Below are 20,822 nucleotides of genomic sequence, written 5' to 3'. Positions count from 1 at the left end.
AGAACACAGAGCAAGCTGTGCTGCAGATATGTCCACTGAGGCTACAAGCACAAGAACACCCCTCTTTTTTTTCTCTCTGTGTTCCCAGGATGGAATTAGAGACACATAATAACAATACTTGCTTCCATGCTACAGCTCAGAGACTGGGTCAGTGAGAGCCAAGGAACTAAATTCATAATTTGTTTAAGTTCTTGCTTGTCCTTTACAAATCAACAGAAGTGCATACATGATGCACCAGAGGCCTTCATAGTAACTTCTCCTGTTCCAGCTTGGCTTCTGCTGTACAAGCACTGGGATCACAAAGTTTTTCCATACTCTACTCTGAGTTGCTCTGCATTATCACAGGCAAGGCAGAATTCTGCAGGTGTGCTAAATGGGAGGACATGGTAGCACACCACTGAAACTTCAGCCCGGTAGAACTAGAAATGGTAAGAAAAAAGACAATTTTACCTTTGAAAATTTTAAAGCATTTCAGATACCATTAATTCTACAGAAATCTCCCAGCCCTCACTTCATTTTCAGAGCTGCAAAGCAAGTGCAGTTCCCATAACCTCCAATCAGAAGAGTGTGTGGTCAGGCCCTAACCTTTAATCCCCACCATCAAAGCCCGCACAAACCCAGATCAGTGCCCTGGCCACTCACAAAACAAAAGAGGGGCTCAAACTCCATATCAGAGGATGACAAAAGCATTTGCACTGCATTCATAAATCAAATCCAGAAAAATAATAAAATGTTACAAAACATCACTAGGGCACAGATCTGTTTTTATAAAAACTCCAGTTTAATCTCATGGCTGAGACCTGGCAAAACATCTTTCTTTTGTGGCTGTTGTTTTTCTTTTCTTTTTTTAAACAATCAGGCACAGAGGCAGGCAAGTCCACACAGAGAAAAAAGCTTAACAAAACTGCAATTCATCAGAGCTAGCAAGAAAAATAATCACAAACCAGGGCCCATGGGATGGAGACAGTCCTCTTCATAGTGTCCAGCTTCCAGCCCTTCTCTTGACCTGGCAGCAAATAGTATTTCAAAGGGGACTAGTGGCTGCAAGCACAAGATCCAAGGTCTAGACTGCTGCATGGAACCCTCAGAAAGTTCTTGCCTTCTGCCATCCTTCCTTTCTGGGGCTGTTGAAGTCCTACTCCATCTCCAGTTGAACTCAATGGGAAGTTTTCCATTCCTTACTTGGAGCAGCATTACTTATCACCAAGCCTTTACATCAATTAGGGGCAAGCACAGGTTAAACGAAATCGGGATCAGCTGCAGCTTCTCCCCCCACCCCTAGAGATTTTTATTCTTTTTTTTCTAGAGATGGAGAGAAGCAAAAGGGACAACTGCAAAACCTGGGCATGCCTGAAAGGTGGTATATGCTTCAGTAGATTGCTTGCATTTTCAAGGACTGGGGAAAAGCTTGTGGTGGAAAGCTAAATCAACCCTTGAACTCTGGTCTCCCCTGATCTTGTCACTTCCTTCCCAGGGCAAGATCCTTCTGAGGAAGGCAGATTCAGGCCTTCTGCCCACCACAGATTAACCAGAACTAATTAGCTAATCTGTGGGCAAAAAGCCATTTATCTCACACTCTCAGTGCTGCAAACGTAGCAGCAGAAAACAGTCCCATGCATCAGCCCAAGTATCACAGATGTGTAAAATACTATTTAGGAAATTCCTTCATTTTAATTACACTTCCTTTTTAATACATTTATATAGAATGATCTTTTATATATATATATATAAATTTAAAAAATATTCACCATTACAGGCGTTTCAGAATCCATAAAGAAAGAAAAAAAGATATTGATTGCACCATTTGGACTCCGGATGGGGGAAAACGTTGTAGATGGATGCTCTCTAATACAGACCTAAGTTCCTCTGAAACTCTAAAGGCAAAAGAATTAAGCACTTCAGTCTTTCTGCAGTGATAGCATGAGATGGACAGCCCAGAGGACTGGCATTTATAAGGTAAAATACAATCTTCATTTCTGTTTCCTCTCCTGCCAGTGAGGCAGCTCCCACATGAGCTAACATTATCCATGCCCCTCCTTTCCATCAGGGATTCTCACCTTTGCCAGCTCAGCCCTCTCCCTCTGAACTATGTTTAAGAGAAGCTGCACCAACCCTCTGACTACATGGGAAGAATAAGTGAAATTTACTCACTTGCTTTCCACTGGTAAAAGTTCACAAGCAACACATGCTGGTGATATTTTGTCATGTCTGATACTGGGGCCATCTGCAAACTGGGGAATAGCCTTTACTTTTCACAGTCTCAGGAGAATTGAAATGTACTGCAGGGTCTCTGAAGTGATCCTTGTGGAGCTGCAGATGATGAGCCAGTCTATTTAGGAAGGTCCTTTCAGTAATACCAAGAAAAACTAGCTTGGCTCTCTTGGGCCAGACTTGTCTCCCATAAATCTGATCTATCCCTCTTCATAATGCTTCACAGATAAACAAAGGAAAAACAGAAACTAAACCCCCCAAAAAACAAAAACAATAGAAAACAAATCGAAAACTAAGAAGAAAAACCACAAGAAAGAAGAAAATCCTTTCTTAAAGAGATCAGGTCTGACCCCGAAACTGACACTGGGGATAGCTTAGTAAAGCTGGATCTCAGGAAGCTCCTGCCACCCAGGCAGCACCATTCAATGGGAGATGGCATCTGTCTTCTGGTCCTGTCCAACTCCCAAGCTCTGGTCCTTCAGGTGACTGCAGGTGCCAGTATCAGCATGGATCCATCACCAAGCTTTACAGGCTCTGCAGAAGGCTGAGTCTGGAGTGAGGAACGATGACACCTGCACAACAGGGCACCTTGCAACCAAGAACATGCTTTCATCTCTGCAGGACCTGGGACTTTACTTTAAGTGTTCTTGATACATCAGCTGAAGGCTGGAGATGAAATTGTAGATAAGAAATGGGATCAAGCTACAAAATAGAGATATTATTACAGCATCTCTGCTTAATCAAAATCCAGGACCCAGATCTGAGTTCAGATTCTTAAACACCCTTAAAAAGTATAGTCTGGATACAGATTTTAGTTGAGGCTGATCTTTAATATCAAGTAAAGATTTCTAATAATTTTCTCTTGCAGGAGTTTCACCACTTTTGCCAAAAGCACTATTACTTATTGGAATGCTGTTAAGAGTTGAGACAGTGTATTATATACAAATTGCCAGACCTCATTTTTTGTTCATAGATCAGCTTATACGAGAATAAGGAGGGGAAAAAAATTGTTTTAACATGCCAAGGTTTCATCACATTTTCTTTTCTGTTTGATGCATTACTTCGTGAGCTTCTCTAGCTCCCTTCCAGGTGCCTTGGCAGTCAAAACTTCTAGGAACTGAGAGACTGTAAGTCCTTGCCCAAAGTAAACTATTTTGTTGATGCCAAAAAAAACTGGACATCATTTCCACAAATTTTACTTCCTCTAAAACCTTACCACAACACCTCGTATCACACCTTCCCTTTGTCATTAAGCCAGCCACAGTGATTAAAAGCTTTCTCATGAGGCAGTGCCATGTAAATGCAGTGTGGAGCTGTGCTAACTATGAGGAGCAGGAAGAACTGGAAATTCCCTAGTTTTAATAAGAGGCTGCACAGGCATATTATGGTCTGGGAGTAGAATAATACAATTGTCATGAAGCGGCATATTCTGGGCCTGCTGTCCACAGCTTGCCTAGGTAAAGCATAGGCTGCTGCCTGTGAGAGAACATGGACCCAAACAAGAACTCCAGGCTCTCATCTGGTTTAGTAATCTCCCTCAACAAAACTGACAGCAGGGACTTAGTTTTCTGCTCTGTTCCCATGTGGCACTATACACAAATAAAGAGTGCAGTGGGGAGGGTCAAAGACTGCAGCTGGTGACAAGGAAAAGCCCTCATGTTTTTTCACATTCCCTTCGGATATGGAAGGAGAAAATTCTGCTGAAGATACATCGGTTGCATTTGTAGGCCCAGAATTCTCAAAAATACTCCAGTATATCTCTCCTTTAGCAATCAAAGAGTTCAGAGAGAGCCCTGTATGGGGGGGCTCAGGGCCCTCCAGCCACAATGGCACTAATAAAGTGACACAGTCAGTACAGACTAGAAGCTCATGGGTTGAGTTTACTAACCATTGGAAATTGCCAGTGCTTCAGAAAACAAAGCCCTAAACTCACATCTTTGGGGAAATTCTGGCTGACACTCATTGTGATGGCTATAGCACCTCCTAACAGTTTACTGCTTAAACTACAGCCCATCGTACCCATCTGAGGGCCTACGGACTCAGACATTTCCAGGAATGATGGCCCCTGCAAGCACATTACAGGGACAATCTCAGTGCTGGCAGCAACTGTGTTCCCATCTCCTCCGTAGTCACCAGTGACACTTAAATTGCAGAGACAGCACAGGCTGTATCTGACTTTGCCATCGCCCACAGCCATAGATCAGGCAATAGATGAGCCTGTGGTGAATGCAGAGTTAGAGGCTTTATAAAGGAAGCTTTAATTCTATTCCCACGGCAGCTGTTGCATATCTGAACGTGTATTTGCCTGTAACATTAATGTTCCCTTCAGGAGAGAGTTTAATTCACTTCAAATCCCCCTCTCAGGACTTGTTCATGATCAGTTCTGCAGTCCCACAAATCATCCTCTTTACCATACTCTTAATCAATCTGAAAGCACTGAGGTCCAGGGAGGTGGCAACCAGCCACGCTCTCAAAGAAACAGTGTAAAATCATAGGAGAGGAAGTTTAAATGGAGAAGAAGCACCTGGGGACATGCCACACAGTGGCAATGAAAGACCAAGGGTCAAAGGTATGTCAGTCAGGGTGCAAGAGGGCAGTAGCCCAAGGATGTAGAGATAAGAAGATCCTCTTGCTTTTGTCTGCTGTTGGCAGTGTGGAGCTCAGCTGGAGATAGCTGCAGAGGTGTCATCTGGCTTTAAGCAATGATGAAAATAGTTGATACTGGCCTTTGTTATGACCTTGCCTTGGCTTTCATTGCTATCAGCCTGAGGGGTCTCTACCACTGGGAAGCCAGCTGCACACTCATTCCTCAGCCACACGGATCTCGTGTGCCCCAGGAAGGTGTGACTGAGCACACAAAACTCATGAGCAAGACTTGGAAGACTAAAAGAACAGCTAGGCATTTCCTGTCCAGCTGCTTTCATTCCAGCCCTTGCACATGCTGGAAAGAGCATCTCCTTTGTTGCAAGGAGAGAGCTGGAGGCAGTCTCTTCAGGTTGTATGTTTATCAGTGGAACATCCTTGGGTGTCTCACTCCCTGTGTGATTTGCTCATGCCAGCTTCACCTTCCTCATCAGCTATCCCCAGCCTCCTGCACTGTTTATTTACACTGATTAATCAGAAAGTCCTTCATTGGTGTCTGGGAAACAATGGTAGGAGTTCCCAAACATCTGGACTTAGCTCCTCAGCAGATGTTTTGCCCCTGCATCCTGGGCTGCAGTGCTTTGTAAGAGTGTTTCCTCTCAGCCCTATTTTCTAATTATACAGAGATTTACTTTTCCTTTTTTCCATAGGGAGGATGAGAATTTCACAGGGCTTGTTAGAAAATAGGTGTGAGAAATGCAAGTTCCCTGGGACCGGCTTACCAAAAAAACCAGACAGTGAGGAACTGGGCAGGGGAGACAAGGGGAACAAAAAGCACGACAAAGATACTGTGACCTTCCATAGCAAAAGCTTTGCAGGAAACCATAAAGGATTCAGGTCCATCTTGCAGAGAATAGTCATAACAACAGCAAAATGGCAACAGAGTTGGTCTTGGACACTCCCACTCCAACCATCACAGAAAAAGAATAGGAGAAACAGCTGCTACTCAATCTGCCTCCCACTTCGTCCATCCAGTATCACAGAGCGCCTCTGGGGCTGGTAGAAGCAGCTGGTAGAGGTCTCCAGTCTCTGGCCATTCTTGGGGATGGTCATTTTGTTCCGCAGCGTCACCCCTTCAGGCGTTGTCCGCGCAGGGTCAGACAGATCGCCACAAATGGGGCTCAGAGAGGTGGTCTGAGTGGGGCTCCTGATGGGTGACAACAACACCCTGGAGTCTGCTGAGGAGCTGGGGTGGTCCATGATGGGGAAAGGGGGACTGAAGAGAATCAGACTCTGGGGCCTCCCAGGCCTAGATCTGTAGGAAGGTTTGGAGAACCCCGATGGCCTCTCTATCTTTGAAGACTGTGGGTTATCTCCAGCTGTCTCCCCACCAGAGGTGCGCTTTCGGCGCAGAACAGGGGCATCCAGAGCAGGGTGATGACTGGACTGAGACGGCTCCAGTGGAGAGCCAAGGCTGCCATGCCAAGGACAGGCTGAGTCCTTTTGAGCCGGGTCACTGTTTTCTTTCTCTGCTTTGGCTTTCTTCTCTGTCAGCGGGCTCTTGGGGGCCTCCAGGTGGCTCCATGCCACCCGTGGAGCTTGCCTGATGGCCTGCTTGGCTTCTGCTTCCTTCTTCTCAGCAGCTGGAGCAGTGTTCTGAGCCTGCAGGGGCTGGGGGATCTGGGTGTACTGAATCTTGGGCGGTATCACAGGCACCGCTCTAGCCTGGCACATCTTAATCATGAAGGAGGTCCTGACTGCTGACACGCTGACCGGGGCAGAGTTACGACGGCCAGTGGTGGCATGGGCCACTGCTAGGTAATCCAAGTCTAGATCCACGGGGGCATTGAAACGAGACCCCCAGGGAACACCTCTACTGGCAGCAGGGCAGTGTGTCGGCAGGGATGGGACAGAATCACTGCTTTTTACTTCCTTCTGCCCATACAGGAGGTTCCCAGGGGCAGATGGCATGGACAGGCTCTCAAATGTGAAGAAATCTGGGGCTGGGAGGAGTGAATCCAGGTTGAGGGATGAAGGCCTGGTCTTTACTTTGCGAGGTGTTTCTTCACCTTTATTACTCAGTTGTGACTCAGCAGCAGAACACAATGCTTTGGTGACAGTCTCTCCTCCCAGGGCAGTGTCCTGAGAGATGGATAACTCCTCCTTTGTGTTCTTTGTCTGTGAAGAACCGCCTGGGCTATTTTGGTGTGGCAAGGACAACTTTGAGCTCCAAGGGTTTTCTTTACTCACATGCACTTTCTTTTCGTCTGTCTCTGAAGGAAGGACTCTGGAGGGTCCTGCTTTCTCAGCTGGTGCTTTCTCCCTGATAAGAGGGTACTCAGGTTTTGAAGGTTCATCTGGAGGACTTGGGCCATTCCCACCTTGCAGAGCTTTACCCAAACTAGAGGGGGACATGGGTTGTGTTTTGGGCAGCTCACAAGTCCCTGAATGCAGAATGTCACTGCATGGTTGCTGCTGGTCAGTGGCATCTATGAAAGAGAAGGGGGTAGTCCACAGACTCAGCACTGTGTCTTTACTGTCCAGGGAGAGGCTGCGACTGAACCGTGGTCTAAGGGAAAGGCTTGTCTCTGCTCTCTGGCTCTGTGGGTGAAACTCCTGTGTCATTTTCTCCTGAAAGTCTTTAAAAGTGGGGGAATGGAGAGGGCTTGTAACCCACTGGTGATCCTCCCATGGCTCCACAAGTTCTAAGCTCTGCACATTATCTGTCCAGGCATCCTCATCATCCTGGTCACCAGCATCCTGGGTTCTGCTAATAGTACTGCCTTCCTTCACCTCCTGGATTCCAGCTCCACTCAGTGCCTTGGAGGAGAATGTGTCCCTTTCATCAGTAGTCATTATCTCATGCTTCTCCCTCTGAGTCTGGACTCTGGTAAGACCATCCTTTTCCCTCTGCAGCTGGCAAGTGCTATCTTTTTCTTTCCCTGATTCTGGACATGCTCCTTTGGAACAAGAAAATCCATCACTTGGGGCAATCTCACTAAATTCTGATTGACCATGAAGCTTCCAGTCGAGGGTAGGAGCGAGACATTCACTCCTGCTGTCCACCACTGAGTGGTGGTTCTTTGGAGTGGCTGTGCTTGTTGGAAGAGCGCCCAGTTTGGGTAGGGCTGAAGCACCACTCTGCTGTGCAACTGCATCAGACTGGCAGCTGGGGAGGCTGTCTTGTTGCTCCACGCCACTGCCACCAAATAAAGGCACCTGAGTTATCTGTGATGCTCTGCTTTCAGATTTCTGCTCAGCGAGTGTTGTACTCTGCCCTGGGCCAGAGGAAAGACTTTCTGTTTGTACTGGAGAAGAGGATTCAGAAACTGGGCTTGTCTTGGGGATAGCTGCTGGCAAGAGCAAGAGCTCCTCTTCAGGTTCTATAATTTTCAGTTCCTGCTGTATCTCTGGCCACAGTGGGTCTAGAAGGGCATTCGCCAGGTCCTCCTCAGTCTGAAAAACAGAAGAAATGCCATCACCTGGGAGCTCACAACTTCCAATAAATACCCCTCCATTTTCCCCAAGCAGCCCTCCCAGAACAGCCAGGCTCCTGGATGAGCACACTCACAGGTACAGAAACACAGACACACAGACTGCTACCAGTTCAAGGAAGAAAATACATCTATAAACAAGTGGGTTTATGGAGGAGAAGGTCTGAGGTGCAGCCAAAAGGAGGCCTGGACAGATACACTGAAATAGTGAGCTGAATGAGTAGCTGGAATGTTCCAGCCCATTTCTCAGCAATTCCCATTCAGGCTCACTTGGCCTTGCCAGAGAATATGCATTCCCAAACTGCACACAAACTCGAATGAATAATCTATTCAAGGAGCTATGCCAACAGATCTTTAAATAGCTGTCCAGAGATGAGTATCGCTGTAAGAAACTTGGTGAAAAGGCTTTGCTAGAGATACAGAGGAGGCAAAAAATAGTAAGAATTTAAAAAATAAAATTGTGTGTAGAGAATGGAAGTAAAAAGGACTGTTCAGGCTGCCCAGGACAAATGAGACAGCAAAATTAGAAGGGGAATTCAGAGACCACGGGTCAAAATGGTCAGACATCCGGACAGTCTCACATCTGGAGAGTCTCAGAGCAGACAGATGGTACAGACTGAAATTGTACAGTTACTGGAAAAGATGACCAAAAGGGGACAGTAGGTAGTTACATAAAGGTAAATCACCACATGGTGACTTCATAGAAGTGAAGTAAATCAGCCCATGGTCAAGTCTTGGTGCTGCTTTGCCTAAGTCACAGACTGAGTTTTCCCAACTACAGACACACAATGAAACTTTAAACAACCTCCCAGTCACTACCACGACATGGTCCCCCACCTTTCTCATGCCTTCCTCCTTACCACATCTCTTAGGCGCGATCCTTCTTCTGTCTTAGCCATCTCAGTCTCCTGCTGGTCACAGCTGCCTTCTGAGGAGACATCCTTCACCTTGAGCTGTCCCTGCTCTGCTTTGTCTGCTGGGAGTGGCCCCTTACAGAACTCCAAAGCTGGTGTTTGCTCCAAGGTGGGACTCTGCTCTGAGGACTGCTGAGGGCTGCTGGTGCTGCTTGTGCAGCTGCTTTGCCCACATATCTCCTGATTTTCTGCCGCTGGCTGTGGAGTTTCCGAGGATTCAGGTTTCCTGGCTGCCACCAGCTCCTCAGGAGGAGAGCCTGGATCAGAAACACAAACGAACAATGTAACTATTTGAGAGTGAGAACTTGTGCCCTGGGACAAAGCAGTGCTGCTAAGAGCCAACACCAACTAACAAAGCTGAAGAGCCCCCTCCAGGCACACCCAGACATTTCTGGGAGGTCACCCACCTCCCCAGACTCCTTGCTGCAACAAGCACCACCCTGGCCTGCTGTCAGAGTCAACACCCACCCTGCTACAGGTTGGTCTCTTTCCTGCCACAAGCCAGGCTGGAGAAACCTCCACACCAGCAAGCTGCAGGGCACTTCCAGCAGCCCGACTGAGGATCCATATCCCTCTCCTTAAGACAATTTACCTCTGGATGCTGCCACTGGCAGAGTTGGCCCCGACTGTTTCTCCTTGCGCTCTGCTGCCTGCTCTGTCCTTGTGTGGGTCCCTGCCTCCAGAGCAGAGGGGCTTGTGCTCTCCACCAGAGAAGACAGCTCCTCTAGACTGGAAAGGGAATGTTTCTCCTTGGTGGGCATGCGGCAGGGTGTGCTGTTGGTGCTGATGACTGCGGATACCCTCAGTGGGACAGAGACAGCAAATGGCTCCGAGATGTTCAGGGCTTTCCTCTGGTGACGAGGGGAGGCCTCCAAGGGAAAGAGGCTGCTCGGAAAGCCTGACTTGGTGGCTGTTTCAGAGGTGTAGAACATGAGCACTCCTTTGGCTGAGGTCTGCTCATTTTCAGCATCCTCTGCTACCCGGAAAACCTTCAGCTGCTCAGGGGGTGACTTCACCTGTGGTGTCCAGGGAGGACCTTTCTCCCCAGCCAGCTCTGAACTTCCTTTGGCCCCCATGGCAGATCCTTCTCGCTCCCACTCATTCTCCTTGCTGAGGTCATATGAGCTGCCTGTGCCTCCTGTCCGTATCTTCGTGGGAACAAAGAATCCTCCAGTAGTCACTGACCGTTTGAACCTGCTTTTGTCATCCTCCCCTAGAGGAGGAACACAGGAGCAAGTCAGTGCGAAGCAAAGCACTAGCAAACAAACTTCCTCTGTGAGGAGCCCTCCTCAATCCCTCCAGGGATGAGTCCTGCCCTGGTGAACACTCACATCTCCCCAGATAGATGGAGACACTATGTACTGAAGACCTTCTATGCTCTAGCCCTAGGGCCTCCTTCAAAATGGGCAGGCAGCACTGGATTGAATGCCCTCCAGTGGAAATCAGCTTTATTAGACACCCTTCTCTATCAGATGCAGCCAAGTCTAGGGCTACATACTGCCCACATACATACTGCCCACATACATACTGCCCACAATGCACACACCAGGATTTGTTAGCTTATTGTAAGCCTTTTTCATCTGCGAATGGGATTTTTTGTGCCCAGAATAACCAAGAAAGAAATCAAAGCAATCCAACTGCCAATAAAGATGCAGCTAAACACCGTGGTAGTTCTCAGGTGGGTGCACTGAGATAAACAACACAGAAAAGAGTCAAAAAGGCATGCACACAGAGGTGGGGGCACACATCAGCAGCCATGGCATAAGCATATGAAGATACACAACATGGTGAGACAGACACAGACTGCAGCATCCACTGAGGCTGGTGAGGCCCTGGCACAGGCTGTCCAGAGAAGCTGTGGATGCCTCATCCCTGGCAGTGTTCAAGGCCAGGTTGGATGGGCATTGAGCAACCCGGTCTTGTGGAAGGTGTCCCTGCCCATGGCAGGGGGTTGGAACTAGGAGACCTTTAAAGCCTTTTCCAGCCCAAACCATTCTGTGATTCTGTGATCCATGCTGCTGAAAATGCAGAGCTGCAATCCTTCCCCCTTAGAGTATAGGCTAGGGGTGTCTCACCTTCCACTGGCAGGGAACACAACGAGTCCATGCTTTTTGCAGGCCGAATAGTTGCTTTTTCTGTGGAAAAAGAGTTTTAGAAGCAGGTATCAGATCCTGTGCCTTTGCAGGCTTCAGCCCATAAAGATCAAAGGCTGCATACATATAGACAGGCATGCCAGGCAGACATTTTCCATTTCCAAGCATTCCCCCATGTATCTACACCACATGGCTTATTACCCACAACACTTGTCCACACAGCTGGGGATCTGCTAGTGCTAACAACAGCTTTGCACCTGCTGGACATGTGGAGAGCTATACTTAACCCAGCCAGTCAACACCACCTCCACTCTGAAGCAGTTAAGCATCCCCAAAGCTGTCATGTGCCACTCCCCTTCCCAACTTAGTCAGGCTATTGGTTGTGGGGTGCTTTTTAACTAAACTGACATAAATGCCTTCTCACCTCTCATTGCTGATAGCAAATGTTGGGTTATTTTTACGTTGCACTCCCAGCTCTTTTGCTGATGTGAGCATACCCTGCCTCCAGCAAGAACTCCAGGAAATTTCTGAGGGCAGTAAGTGACCTATTTTGCTGGCCATCCTCACTGGACTTGCTTGTCCAGAAACAAGCTGTCGTTTGTTACTATACACTCTACAGGTCTGTTCCTGAGAGGTTTTGGAAGCTTGTAGCTGTTACTGCTCTGAAAAAGGAAGGGAGGTGGGGAAACGTAGCTGGCAAGGAAGACAAGTTAGTCTCTGGCAGCCCAAAAACAGTCCATGGAGATCTGGAAAATGTCTGGGAGTTAAGTTTGCTGTTTACAGAGTTGCACAAAGTAGGTAAAGCAGAAAGTGAGCAGGCTTGTTGGACTTCATTTGTTTACATAATTGAGGCTTCTAGCCCTGACTCTCACATGACCATAGGAGAAACACCAGCTACCTTTTACATTTATATGGAGTCCTGGCTACTTTTTACGTTCATAGGACATGATGTCTTGAGCAGTGTTTCTGCTTTCCAGGAGGAACAGAATTCAAGCTGGGGAGCTGTGTAAGTCACAATTTATGCGAGTCACAGATTTGTGTGCACAGACTCAAGCTGTGCTAAAGCATGTGCTGAGTTCCAGCAGCAACTTCGTCTGTTCCCTCACTTTAGGGTGTAAGCAGAGAGCACTGAGAAGTGTAACACAGCAGCACAAAAGGTCTGCTTCTGAAAACACTGCTTCAGTGCTGAAAACTCTGCTCGTGGCTGTGCATTTGTGTGTTCCTGCTGGTGAAAATGTCCAGCCCCCTGTCACTCAGTTCTGTCCTTGGAACAAGGCTCAGCCTCCACGACCACTGGGGCTGCCGTCATTCCTGGGCCTCCTTGGGTTAGCACTATTTTGAGACAGAGTGTTCCTTATCAAGGTGAGGAGGTGATCCCATGATCAAAATAGGATCGAGAGCTATTTTGAAGTCTGTCACGAGCACCCTGTGTGAAGCCATATGTACATGCAAAACATGGGGAAGGCAGCAGTCCAAAAAGAACTGGATCCAGCACTTGGATTTCTGATCCGAATACAGCCACTCTTATATGAAGTGATAGCTAATGTTGCTAACATTAACTATTTTATTTTAAGTCTTGCAATGTTAGGCAGTGGTCCTGCAAACACCAGCTCCTGGAGTAATGAGATTATATAAATAATATATCCCTGTAGAAAGTAAATTCCTTGGCATGGAGATACTAAAAAAATCTAGTACATATAAACCCAAAACATTTCTTTATGAATTCAAATTAAAAGGGCATGCTTTCTTTTTAAAAATGTGATTACTTTTAAGTCAAGTTCATGATTTTTAGAGCTTGAGTCATCATTTTTTAACACTGGGAACTGGCACTGCCATGTGATCTTCTAGGAAGCAGAGTGTTCAAGAGATTGCAGCTCAGGAGAGGTTACAACTTGGGATTACAGCCAGGAGAAAAGACAACTTCTCTCTTGTAAATTCTGCAAAAGCAATGGCTTCCCTCAGAGTGCTGAGAGCCAGAGCTGTAGGCACTCCTGGTGCCTAGTTTTTCACAAAGACACTAAATGCAGTTGGTTCTTTACTGCCCTTTAGTGGAAGGACAGCCTAGAAGGACAGCCATTCACCCAGTGCCATGTAATGAGCCTTAGGAGGCAGAGACTGGCTGGGCTGGGAAAATGGACTAACCCATAAACATTTCCTAGTCCCCAAACTCAACAGCTGGACAACAGGAGCCCATTTATCAGGTACCAAAATGCACTATTTACTGTAGCTGTCTGTCAAATCCTCCTGAAAGGGTGTTTCTTGCCATCACAGGAAAAAGAGATGTGCATGAAAACAGGTAACAAGCACAACCCCATTAGAGGATCTCAAGTCTATGGCATTAGTGGCAAGTGGCTACAGGTTGCCCCATACTACCAACACACAAGAGAGAGCTTCAGAGAGAAACACTCAGCTGGAAAATGTGTTCTTACCAGAGAGCTTCTGTGCCCTTACAAAGACACTCCCATTTCGACTCAGTTTGGACTTTGATTCTGAGCCAGAGCGGCCCAAATTAAATATTGACTTCCATTTCTTGGACTTGGTTGATAATTTCCTCCTGGAAGGAAAGAAGGCTCAGGTGGTCACCAAACTTTAGAGACTTTTACCTTTTTAATACCCTCCAAAGGCCTCTGAGCTGTCTCCCCTCAACACATTCCATTTCTTTCTTCTCACACCTCTTTTAATTCTAAAGCATGCAAGGCATAGCTATACAACCAACCCTTGTTGGCTATAGAGGTAGCAATCACTCTCTAAGTGATTTATCTGTACTGCTGATTTAACCATTCCATGGATGGAAAGACACCTAAGCCTTCAGATAGCTGGCTCTGGCATCATTCTACCGCAACAGTGATTGAGCAATCAACCATGCTTGTCTCCAGAAAGGAGAGGTTTCCAAGGCTCAAGCTATCCTGCAATACAGCAAATAAAAAGTGTCTTTTTAACAGGTTTTAATGACACAATGTATGATAAATTCCAGAGAACTGATGGAACCGGTACTATTGCTCAGTGCACAAAGTTATGCTTTAAAGACCATGTCTTATGGCAAAAATAAAATTATTCCTTAATGAAAACTAGCTATTAAAGCTTCTCAGGCCAACATTAATTTAATCACAGGTGTTATATATTCATATGAAAGTATAATGTACTAAGCAAACAGGAGGAGGCTTAAGGGAACTAAATCAATTTCTCATAACTGTCAGAGGAAGTGGGACACCAGTTCCCTGTGTCTCTTTGGAAATCCCAGCTTTATGCAGAAAGAAGCTGCTCATTCTAACGCAATCTTTTTCTTGGATACGTACTTCTGCATGAAGCTCTATTTCACTTCCTTCATACTCATTCTGACTCCTCCTTCAATCTCCCCTCTTTCAGAGCAAGAATTCTCTTATCTCCCTGTCTTGCTCTCCACACTGGGCTTTCTATCCCCATATTTTTGCTTTTTCTTTCTGATCAGTACTCAGAAAAGTACAAATCAGTCCTACAGAGGGGATTAATATCCTGGGGATAGGACTTTTCAAATGAGAAAGGAGAAGGCACTCTAGAGGGGCAATACATCCTTTTGTCTTAAGCTGGCTATTGTCTTGCCAGTATTCTGTTAGATGACTCCTTTTTGCTTTAATATATCAAGTGCCAACAAATATCTTTGTTCTGGTGCTTTCTGGGTCAGTAGATTAATGAGCCTCCTGCTGCAGAGGCTATAATCTATCAGACCCAAGCAGTAGAGTGGCTGTATATTAACAGTTAGATAGACCAATAGATAAATACTTATTCTGGGCAGCTGTGCCAACAACTGCAGCAACCTCAGCTGAAATTGGACTCTTCTCCTGGCATAGACATAGCTGGCATAGGTGCCACTACATAAATATCTCTCCATGCTGGGAGTCAAAATCAGCCTTCCTGCTTGGCTGTAATTGCACAGGAATCAGGAGAATGAAGATGCTGGAGCAGGTCAGTGGCACCAGGCGTGCCCTGGACCAGCCACCAGCAGGTGGAACTTGTAGATGAGCTGTGCCCCAACCTGCTCCATGCTCATCCCGTGTTTAGCCAAATTCTGAGCTGGCACAAGTATGCAAATACAATTCATTCATCCTGCAGGAGGTCTGTGAGGTTCTGCCCTGATGGAGAGATGAGAACTAGAGAAGTTATGAACCCAGCAGCTGCAAGAGTTCTCAGGAGCAGCTCTGTCTCTTTTGAGAAGGACACAGAATTTTCTTTGGATAGTGGCTGTGGATTCAGGTGAGTGCAGGTGTGCGGGTATCACGTTAGCAAAAGGATCATTCCCAATCACACTGGGGAACCTGCACTTTTTTGTTTGCACTTTACACTCCTCTTGGCACTTACTTGCTGTCAGGAAGGTCAACAACTGTGTGGAAGAGGGACCCAATTACAGGCACAATTTCAGGCAAGCTGTTCTCTCTCCTCTCTTTCCGAGCAGGGTGGGATGCAGACAGACTCCGTGCCTGTGCTTCTTCTAGGCTCACCAGTTTCATTGGCAGGGAGACCGAGGGGAGGGTCAAACTTTTCACAACTGATGTGCTCTCTGAAAAGCAAGAAAATACATTCCAGCCTGGGGTGAGGAGAGAAGAGAGCAAGAGCTTCATGACTTTGTTTGACTGGAACGTCTCCTGTGGAGGGGAGAAAGAAGTGGCACGTGCAGGGAGAAAGGCTTTTTGTCAGATAAGCCTTTCAGCTCCCCAGCAACCTTATCCATCTGAGTACACTCCCAGCAGGGGCCATGCTTGCCAGCCAAAGGCTGTGTTGTGTGGATTTGCTTCCTCTGCTGTGGACACTTCTGTGTGAAGGAGGTGTCTCTGAAAAGCACCAGGACACATTCCCTTTTCTCCTCCCTCACTCCCTTCCTCCATCCCACCCCCACCCTCCCCTAGTTTTGAAGCAGTTCAGCCCCTGATCCCAATTTGGTGCCTAGATCTTTCTCTCACTTCCACATCTTTCTCCTTGTCTTGTTCCAGGAAGGAGATTGTTCTAAAAACCAGCATTACTTCCAACTTTCTGTTTCATTTCAGGGCCAGAGAAAGCAGTATCACTGATAGCCCAGGGAACTGAAAGTATCTGTTTATGGGGGCAGTGGCAAAGCCATGTTAAGGTAAAGGAGGGCAGAATGAGCTGACACAGGGCTGCAAAGCAGAAAGGTGGATTGTGCAGGAACCAGGAGAATTAAGTTCTGAAGGTATCACAGATCTTCCGAGTGTGTAAAACCAAAAGGTGTGTATTTCTGAAATTATGTGAGGTCACTGTAGATCCATGCCTTCTCACTTCCCAATCTTTGCCAACAAAACCATCGCTAAACAGCAAAATCAGCATCTCTGAAAACTGTTGATGTCCCAGGAAAAAAATAAATCTCTTTTATAAAATGTTCTCAGGAACAAGATATAAGTTTTTGGAATGCAAGATTAATTTTTTTACCGGGAGTGTGACTTCTGACTTGGGTGGAAATGGTGGCTGCAGGGCAGGTATTGTTGGTATGAGGACTGGGGGAACCTGAGGAAAGAGCTGAGACTGTGGCTGATGGACTTAGAGAGAAAGCTTAGACCAAGACTGAGAATCAATCAGGTGGTCTTCCTTTTGGGGATAGGGTTCAGCCACATGAGATCACACAAAAAATGAGACATAAGGCAACCAGAGAAAACACTGAAGGAGGCTAGTATTCAAAAAGAGAATGTTGAAGATAGGCATGAAGAAGACACGAGTAATGAGCTATTGGGCTCAAGGTGTCTTTGGGGAAGTCTGTGCTGATAACAAGGGTTACTGTGCTTGGAACATTAGTTGAAGGGAGAGGTGAACTACATAGCAAGTGACATGGGAAGTGGGTCTGGGAGGTTGCTACCAATGTTCTCTGCAGAGCTGGCTTTCCTGTTGTTGCTGAAGATCTGATCCACGTGGTTCAGGATGAACTCGATCACCAGTTGCTGCACTCGCACCTCCAGGAAAGCTGCATCCCCATTGCAGCCTACTGCCTCAATCTCCTTTGACCTGCATGAGGAAAGAGGTGTACCAGTAGTGAGCATTGCCACACAAAGCCCCTGGCAAGGACAGACCAGATTTCTTCCTGCAAGCAAGGCAACAGGGATGATTTCCCCACTCCTGCTGTACCTCTTGCTCTCCTTCCCCCACAGGCTCTCATCCTTTCTTTTTCTTTTCACTCTTTTAAAAATTATTTTCCCTGTTTTCTTTGCCACCTCTGTTACTCCTTTCCTGAATGTGTTATTTTCCCTACTTAGCTTTTACATTCTTCAGCAGGTAAAACTGTGACTCTCAAGCTCCATTCTTCTCTCTCCTTTTTCCTATTTTAGCTATTTCGAGGCTGGGCCTGAAAGACAACACACAAGCCTTCAAATGCTGCTTCTAAATCCCTACTCAATGCTTCAATCATCTTTCAGCGAAATCCCTTAGACCCTGCTCAGGTCTTCCCCATGCCAATTTCTTCAATACTTTGCCCTGTGCCCCAATAGTCTCTTCTCTGCCCCCCCTGTGCCCCCACATTCTCAATCTTGCTCTCAGCAAAGAAACATTCCTTATCTTGACATGCCGAAGTGTTGCTGAAGAAATTATCTCTGGGCAATGGATCCTTTGTAAAGTTAATGACTGGTGTGTTAGATAAGAGCTTGGGGCATTGCCAAGAGGATAACCCTGTAAGGAGACTGCAGTTGCATTGCTTGCTCCTTTCTTTTCCTCCCTGTGACTTGTACTTACGAAAGATTGCAAAGGGAAACAGACTTCTTTTTTTTTGACAAGGACAGATGCTAGAATGAAAATGTCTTGGTAGTGAAGGCCCACTTTACAATATTCAATAGAGTGAACATTTGATTCATTTTCAGAACCTGCTCTGCCATTTTTGTGATTTAGAAGGTGGAGATAACTCTTTAGAGAATGCTTTTCAGGCCTGTACCTCTCTAGCCAATGTCCTCTGCCAGCCCAGGGCTCTCTCCACCAGCTCTGCCATCACCCCTCTCCTGCCCAGCTGCAGTCCTGGACTCTCCCTGCATAGTTCATTCCTCTACATACAGGGGTATTGGATGGATGGAAAGGGAATTTTGACAAGATACAATTTTTTTTTTTCCCAGATGCTATTTTTCCTTGTTCTGCTTAGCTGTACAACATAGCAGCCAAACCTCTGCCTGCAACTAATCCAGGCTTCTTCACAGCAGAGTGCCAGGCATAACAAACATGAAAAACTAGCTGGTGCTCTTGAGATCTGACACTGGCTGCCATTTCAAGCCTAGCAAGCTCATCTCACTTCCGCACAAGCAGATCTGGGAACAGGTCTGTAGTATTACTGCCCTGTTTCTCTCCCTTCTGATCCTTGCTGTCTCTCCCTGCCCTGCTGCAGAAACACTGGCACCATCGAAAATGTCATTAACATTCCCAAGTGATGAGTTAACTCCTCATTTTTAAATCTATGCTCAACTTGCAAACAACAACTTTTTTTTTAATAAGAAACCCACAAGCTTCCTTGGATGCTGGCAGTAAAACCTTAGATTATTCAACGTGGAAGAAAAGCTGTTTGCTCTGCTCTGCTCTGCCCTTTAGTTGTTCAGCTTTTCTCTGTCTGCATTTCCCTCCAGTGATGAGTCTTCAGGCTCAGATGCTGGCGCTCCCCTTGGAGCTCAGCACGGTGCTCTGGGTCAGAGGAATCTCTGCAGTACCTGAGGAGATTTGGAGCCCACACCAAGGCCAGGTTTCTGGTGTGCATGTTGGTCATGTTGCTGAAGGAGGCCAGGTGAGTCAGGTGCTTGATCAGGTATTCCAATGTTCTGCAGTGGTTTCACACAAAGAAAGAAAAATGTGTCACGTTACCACTGCCTGCCTGCTGGGACAGCAAGGCTCAGAGCCAGCCCTGTCCCCTCCCCAAGCGTCTGCAATGGCACAACAGACCCCGTGGGGCAGAGGATACACAGCACCAGCATTTGCAAGGGGTGGCAGTGAACACCTGAACAGCTGTGCTCTGGGGTGGCCCAGGGTGGGGCACGAAACAAGTGTCCTCAGCATGATGGGAGCAAAGGAGACGGGAGATGGGTGGAAGAGGGAGTGGGATGCTGCAAAAGCTCTTAGCTCTTGCTCAAGCACCTCCATCAGATCATCTTCTCCTTACCACACCCAGGACACTGGCCAAGGGTGCCACAGGGGTCATACCTGGGGACGGAGGATGATAAGACTGCAGCAGGGAGATGCTGTTCTGTCTCTAACAAGGGTTTGTTCAATGATATTTAAATGCCAGATAAATTGTTGCCAGATTTGGAAATGGTGAGTCAGCTTTCGGAAATTGATTTCTGGAAATGAATCCCAGAGCTATTTTGGGCAATATTCCTGGTGAGGGTCACCACGCTGATCCTCAGCACCTCTATGGACATGTTCTTACCTGTAATGTGATGGTGGGAGCTCCTGGATGACATTTTGAATTCGTGCCAGCTGCTCGTCCTCGGGGAAGCGTGATACTGCTTCCTGCAGGGATACAAGGGAACAGTACACCCTGGCAATGGACTCAGGGGAAAAGGAAGAGGGATAAGAAGGGCCACATGAGACACCCTGTCTCAGAGGGAATGCTCTCTTGTTACCCTACAGAGCTTCTGGAAGAAGAAGTTTCTTTGTGTCCCCATCACAGCAGAGATTTCCTGAACTGTTATTCCATGTCTCAGCACACCACCCCCAGACATTCAGACATGGTGGTCAGTATTTACGGGAGAGAGGCATTTAAGGACTTAGACCTTCAATTACGAATAATGGGGGGGGTTGGCTTGTGTTGATTTGTTTTGATTTTGCTTTGCTTTTTGTGGGCTATTTTTTTGGTTCTTTTACCTTTTTTTAACTTGGGCAGTGATGGGTGAGATAGAAAGAGAGGGGAAAGAGAGAAGTGAAAATAATGGAAAAAGTAAAAAGCAATGACACCCCCCAAAAATAACCTGTAAAAATAAAAGCTCTGTGTTATGAGAACATGATATACATGTTCCATATTCTTCAAAATAAGCAATATTTTGACTGTCATAAGAACATAGCTGAGGGGATTGTTTGTATGGGTTTGCACCTCTTATGATGGAAGAAGCCTTAGCAGAATCCCTGTCCAGCAGATTAATAAGTTCTTATACTCAGGGTTAGACAGAATCAAGGTTATACATCTCAGTCTTGAGCAAATCTCTACAGACCAAGAGCTTAGAGAGCCATGATAAGCTTTGTCAGCATTCCTAGGAGTTCACTGCATTGGTATTCATCTGTTCAGCTATTCCCTTTCAATATTTGTGCTGGGGGAGGACAAGCCACCAGCGAGTTCAAACAGTCCATGACTGTCTGGGAACCTCCTACCCACCCTACTGCCACTGGAGTTTGGAGCGAGTTCAAAGCAAGGTGCTGCGACCCACGCTGCCAGCACAAGCTGTGCCTCCAGACAGATGTCAGCACTGCCAGGGAAGGGAAGGAAGGGAGGAAACAACCCTTCCCAAGACACCCGTTGCTTAAACATCATCAAGCTGAAATTACCAGCCACCACTAGAGAAGCATCTTCTTGCAGCAGTCACTACAGC

At 46.7% G+C, this 20,822-nt stretch overlaps 1 protein-coding gene across 1 annotated transcript in view; it reads right to left on the bottom strand.

Annotated features, from left to right (window-relative positions):
• Positions 1-760: 760 nt before the first annotated feature.
• Positions 761-20,822, bottom strand: part of ARHGAP31 (Rho GTPase activating protein 31) — a 60,499-nt gene continuing 40,437 nt past the window's right edge. Inside the window, exons 4-12 of the mRNA XM_010395974.4 lie at positions 19,667-19,749; positions 18,954-19,061; positions 17,135-17,280; positions 15,631-15,829; positions 13,725-13,849; positions 11,278-11,337; positions 9,795-10,415; positions 9,149-9,459; positions 761-8,250 (exon numbers count right to left, since the gene is read on the bottom strand). Coding sequence (XP_010394276.1) covers positions 5,797-8,250; positions 9,149-9,459; positions 9,795-10,415; positions 11,278-11,337; positions 13,725-13,849; positions 15,631-15,829; positions 17,135-17,280; positions 18,954-19,061; positions 19,667-19,749 — 4,107 coding nt within the window. The 3' untranslated portion in view covers positions 761-5,796. The remainder of the gene's footprint in view (positions 8,251-9,148; positions 9,460-9,794; positions 10,416-11,277; positions 11,338-13,724; positions 13,850-15,630; positions 15,830-17,134; positions 17,281-18,953; positions 19,062-19,666; positions 19,750-20,822) is intronic.

Source organism: Corvus cornix, chromosome 1, assembly GCF_000738735.6.
Source record: "Corvus cornix cornix isolate S_Up_H32 chromosome 1, ASM73873v5, whole genome shotgun sequence".
Lineage (NCBI taxonomy): Eukaryota > Metazoa > Chordata > Aves > Passeriformes > Corvidae > Corvus > Corvus cornix.
Note: the sequence above shows the minus strand (reverse complement) of the source record. Positions and strands in the feature narration are given on the sequence as shown.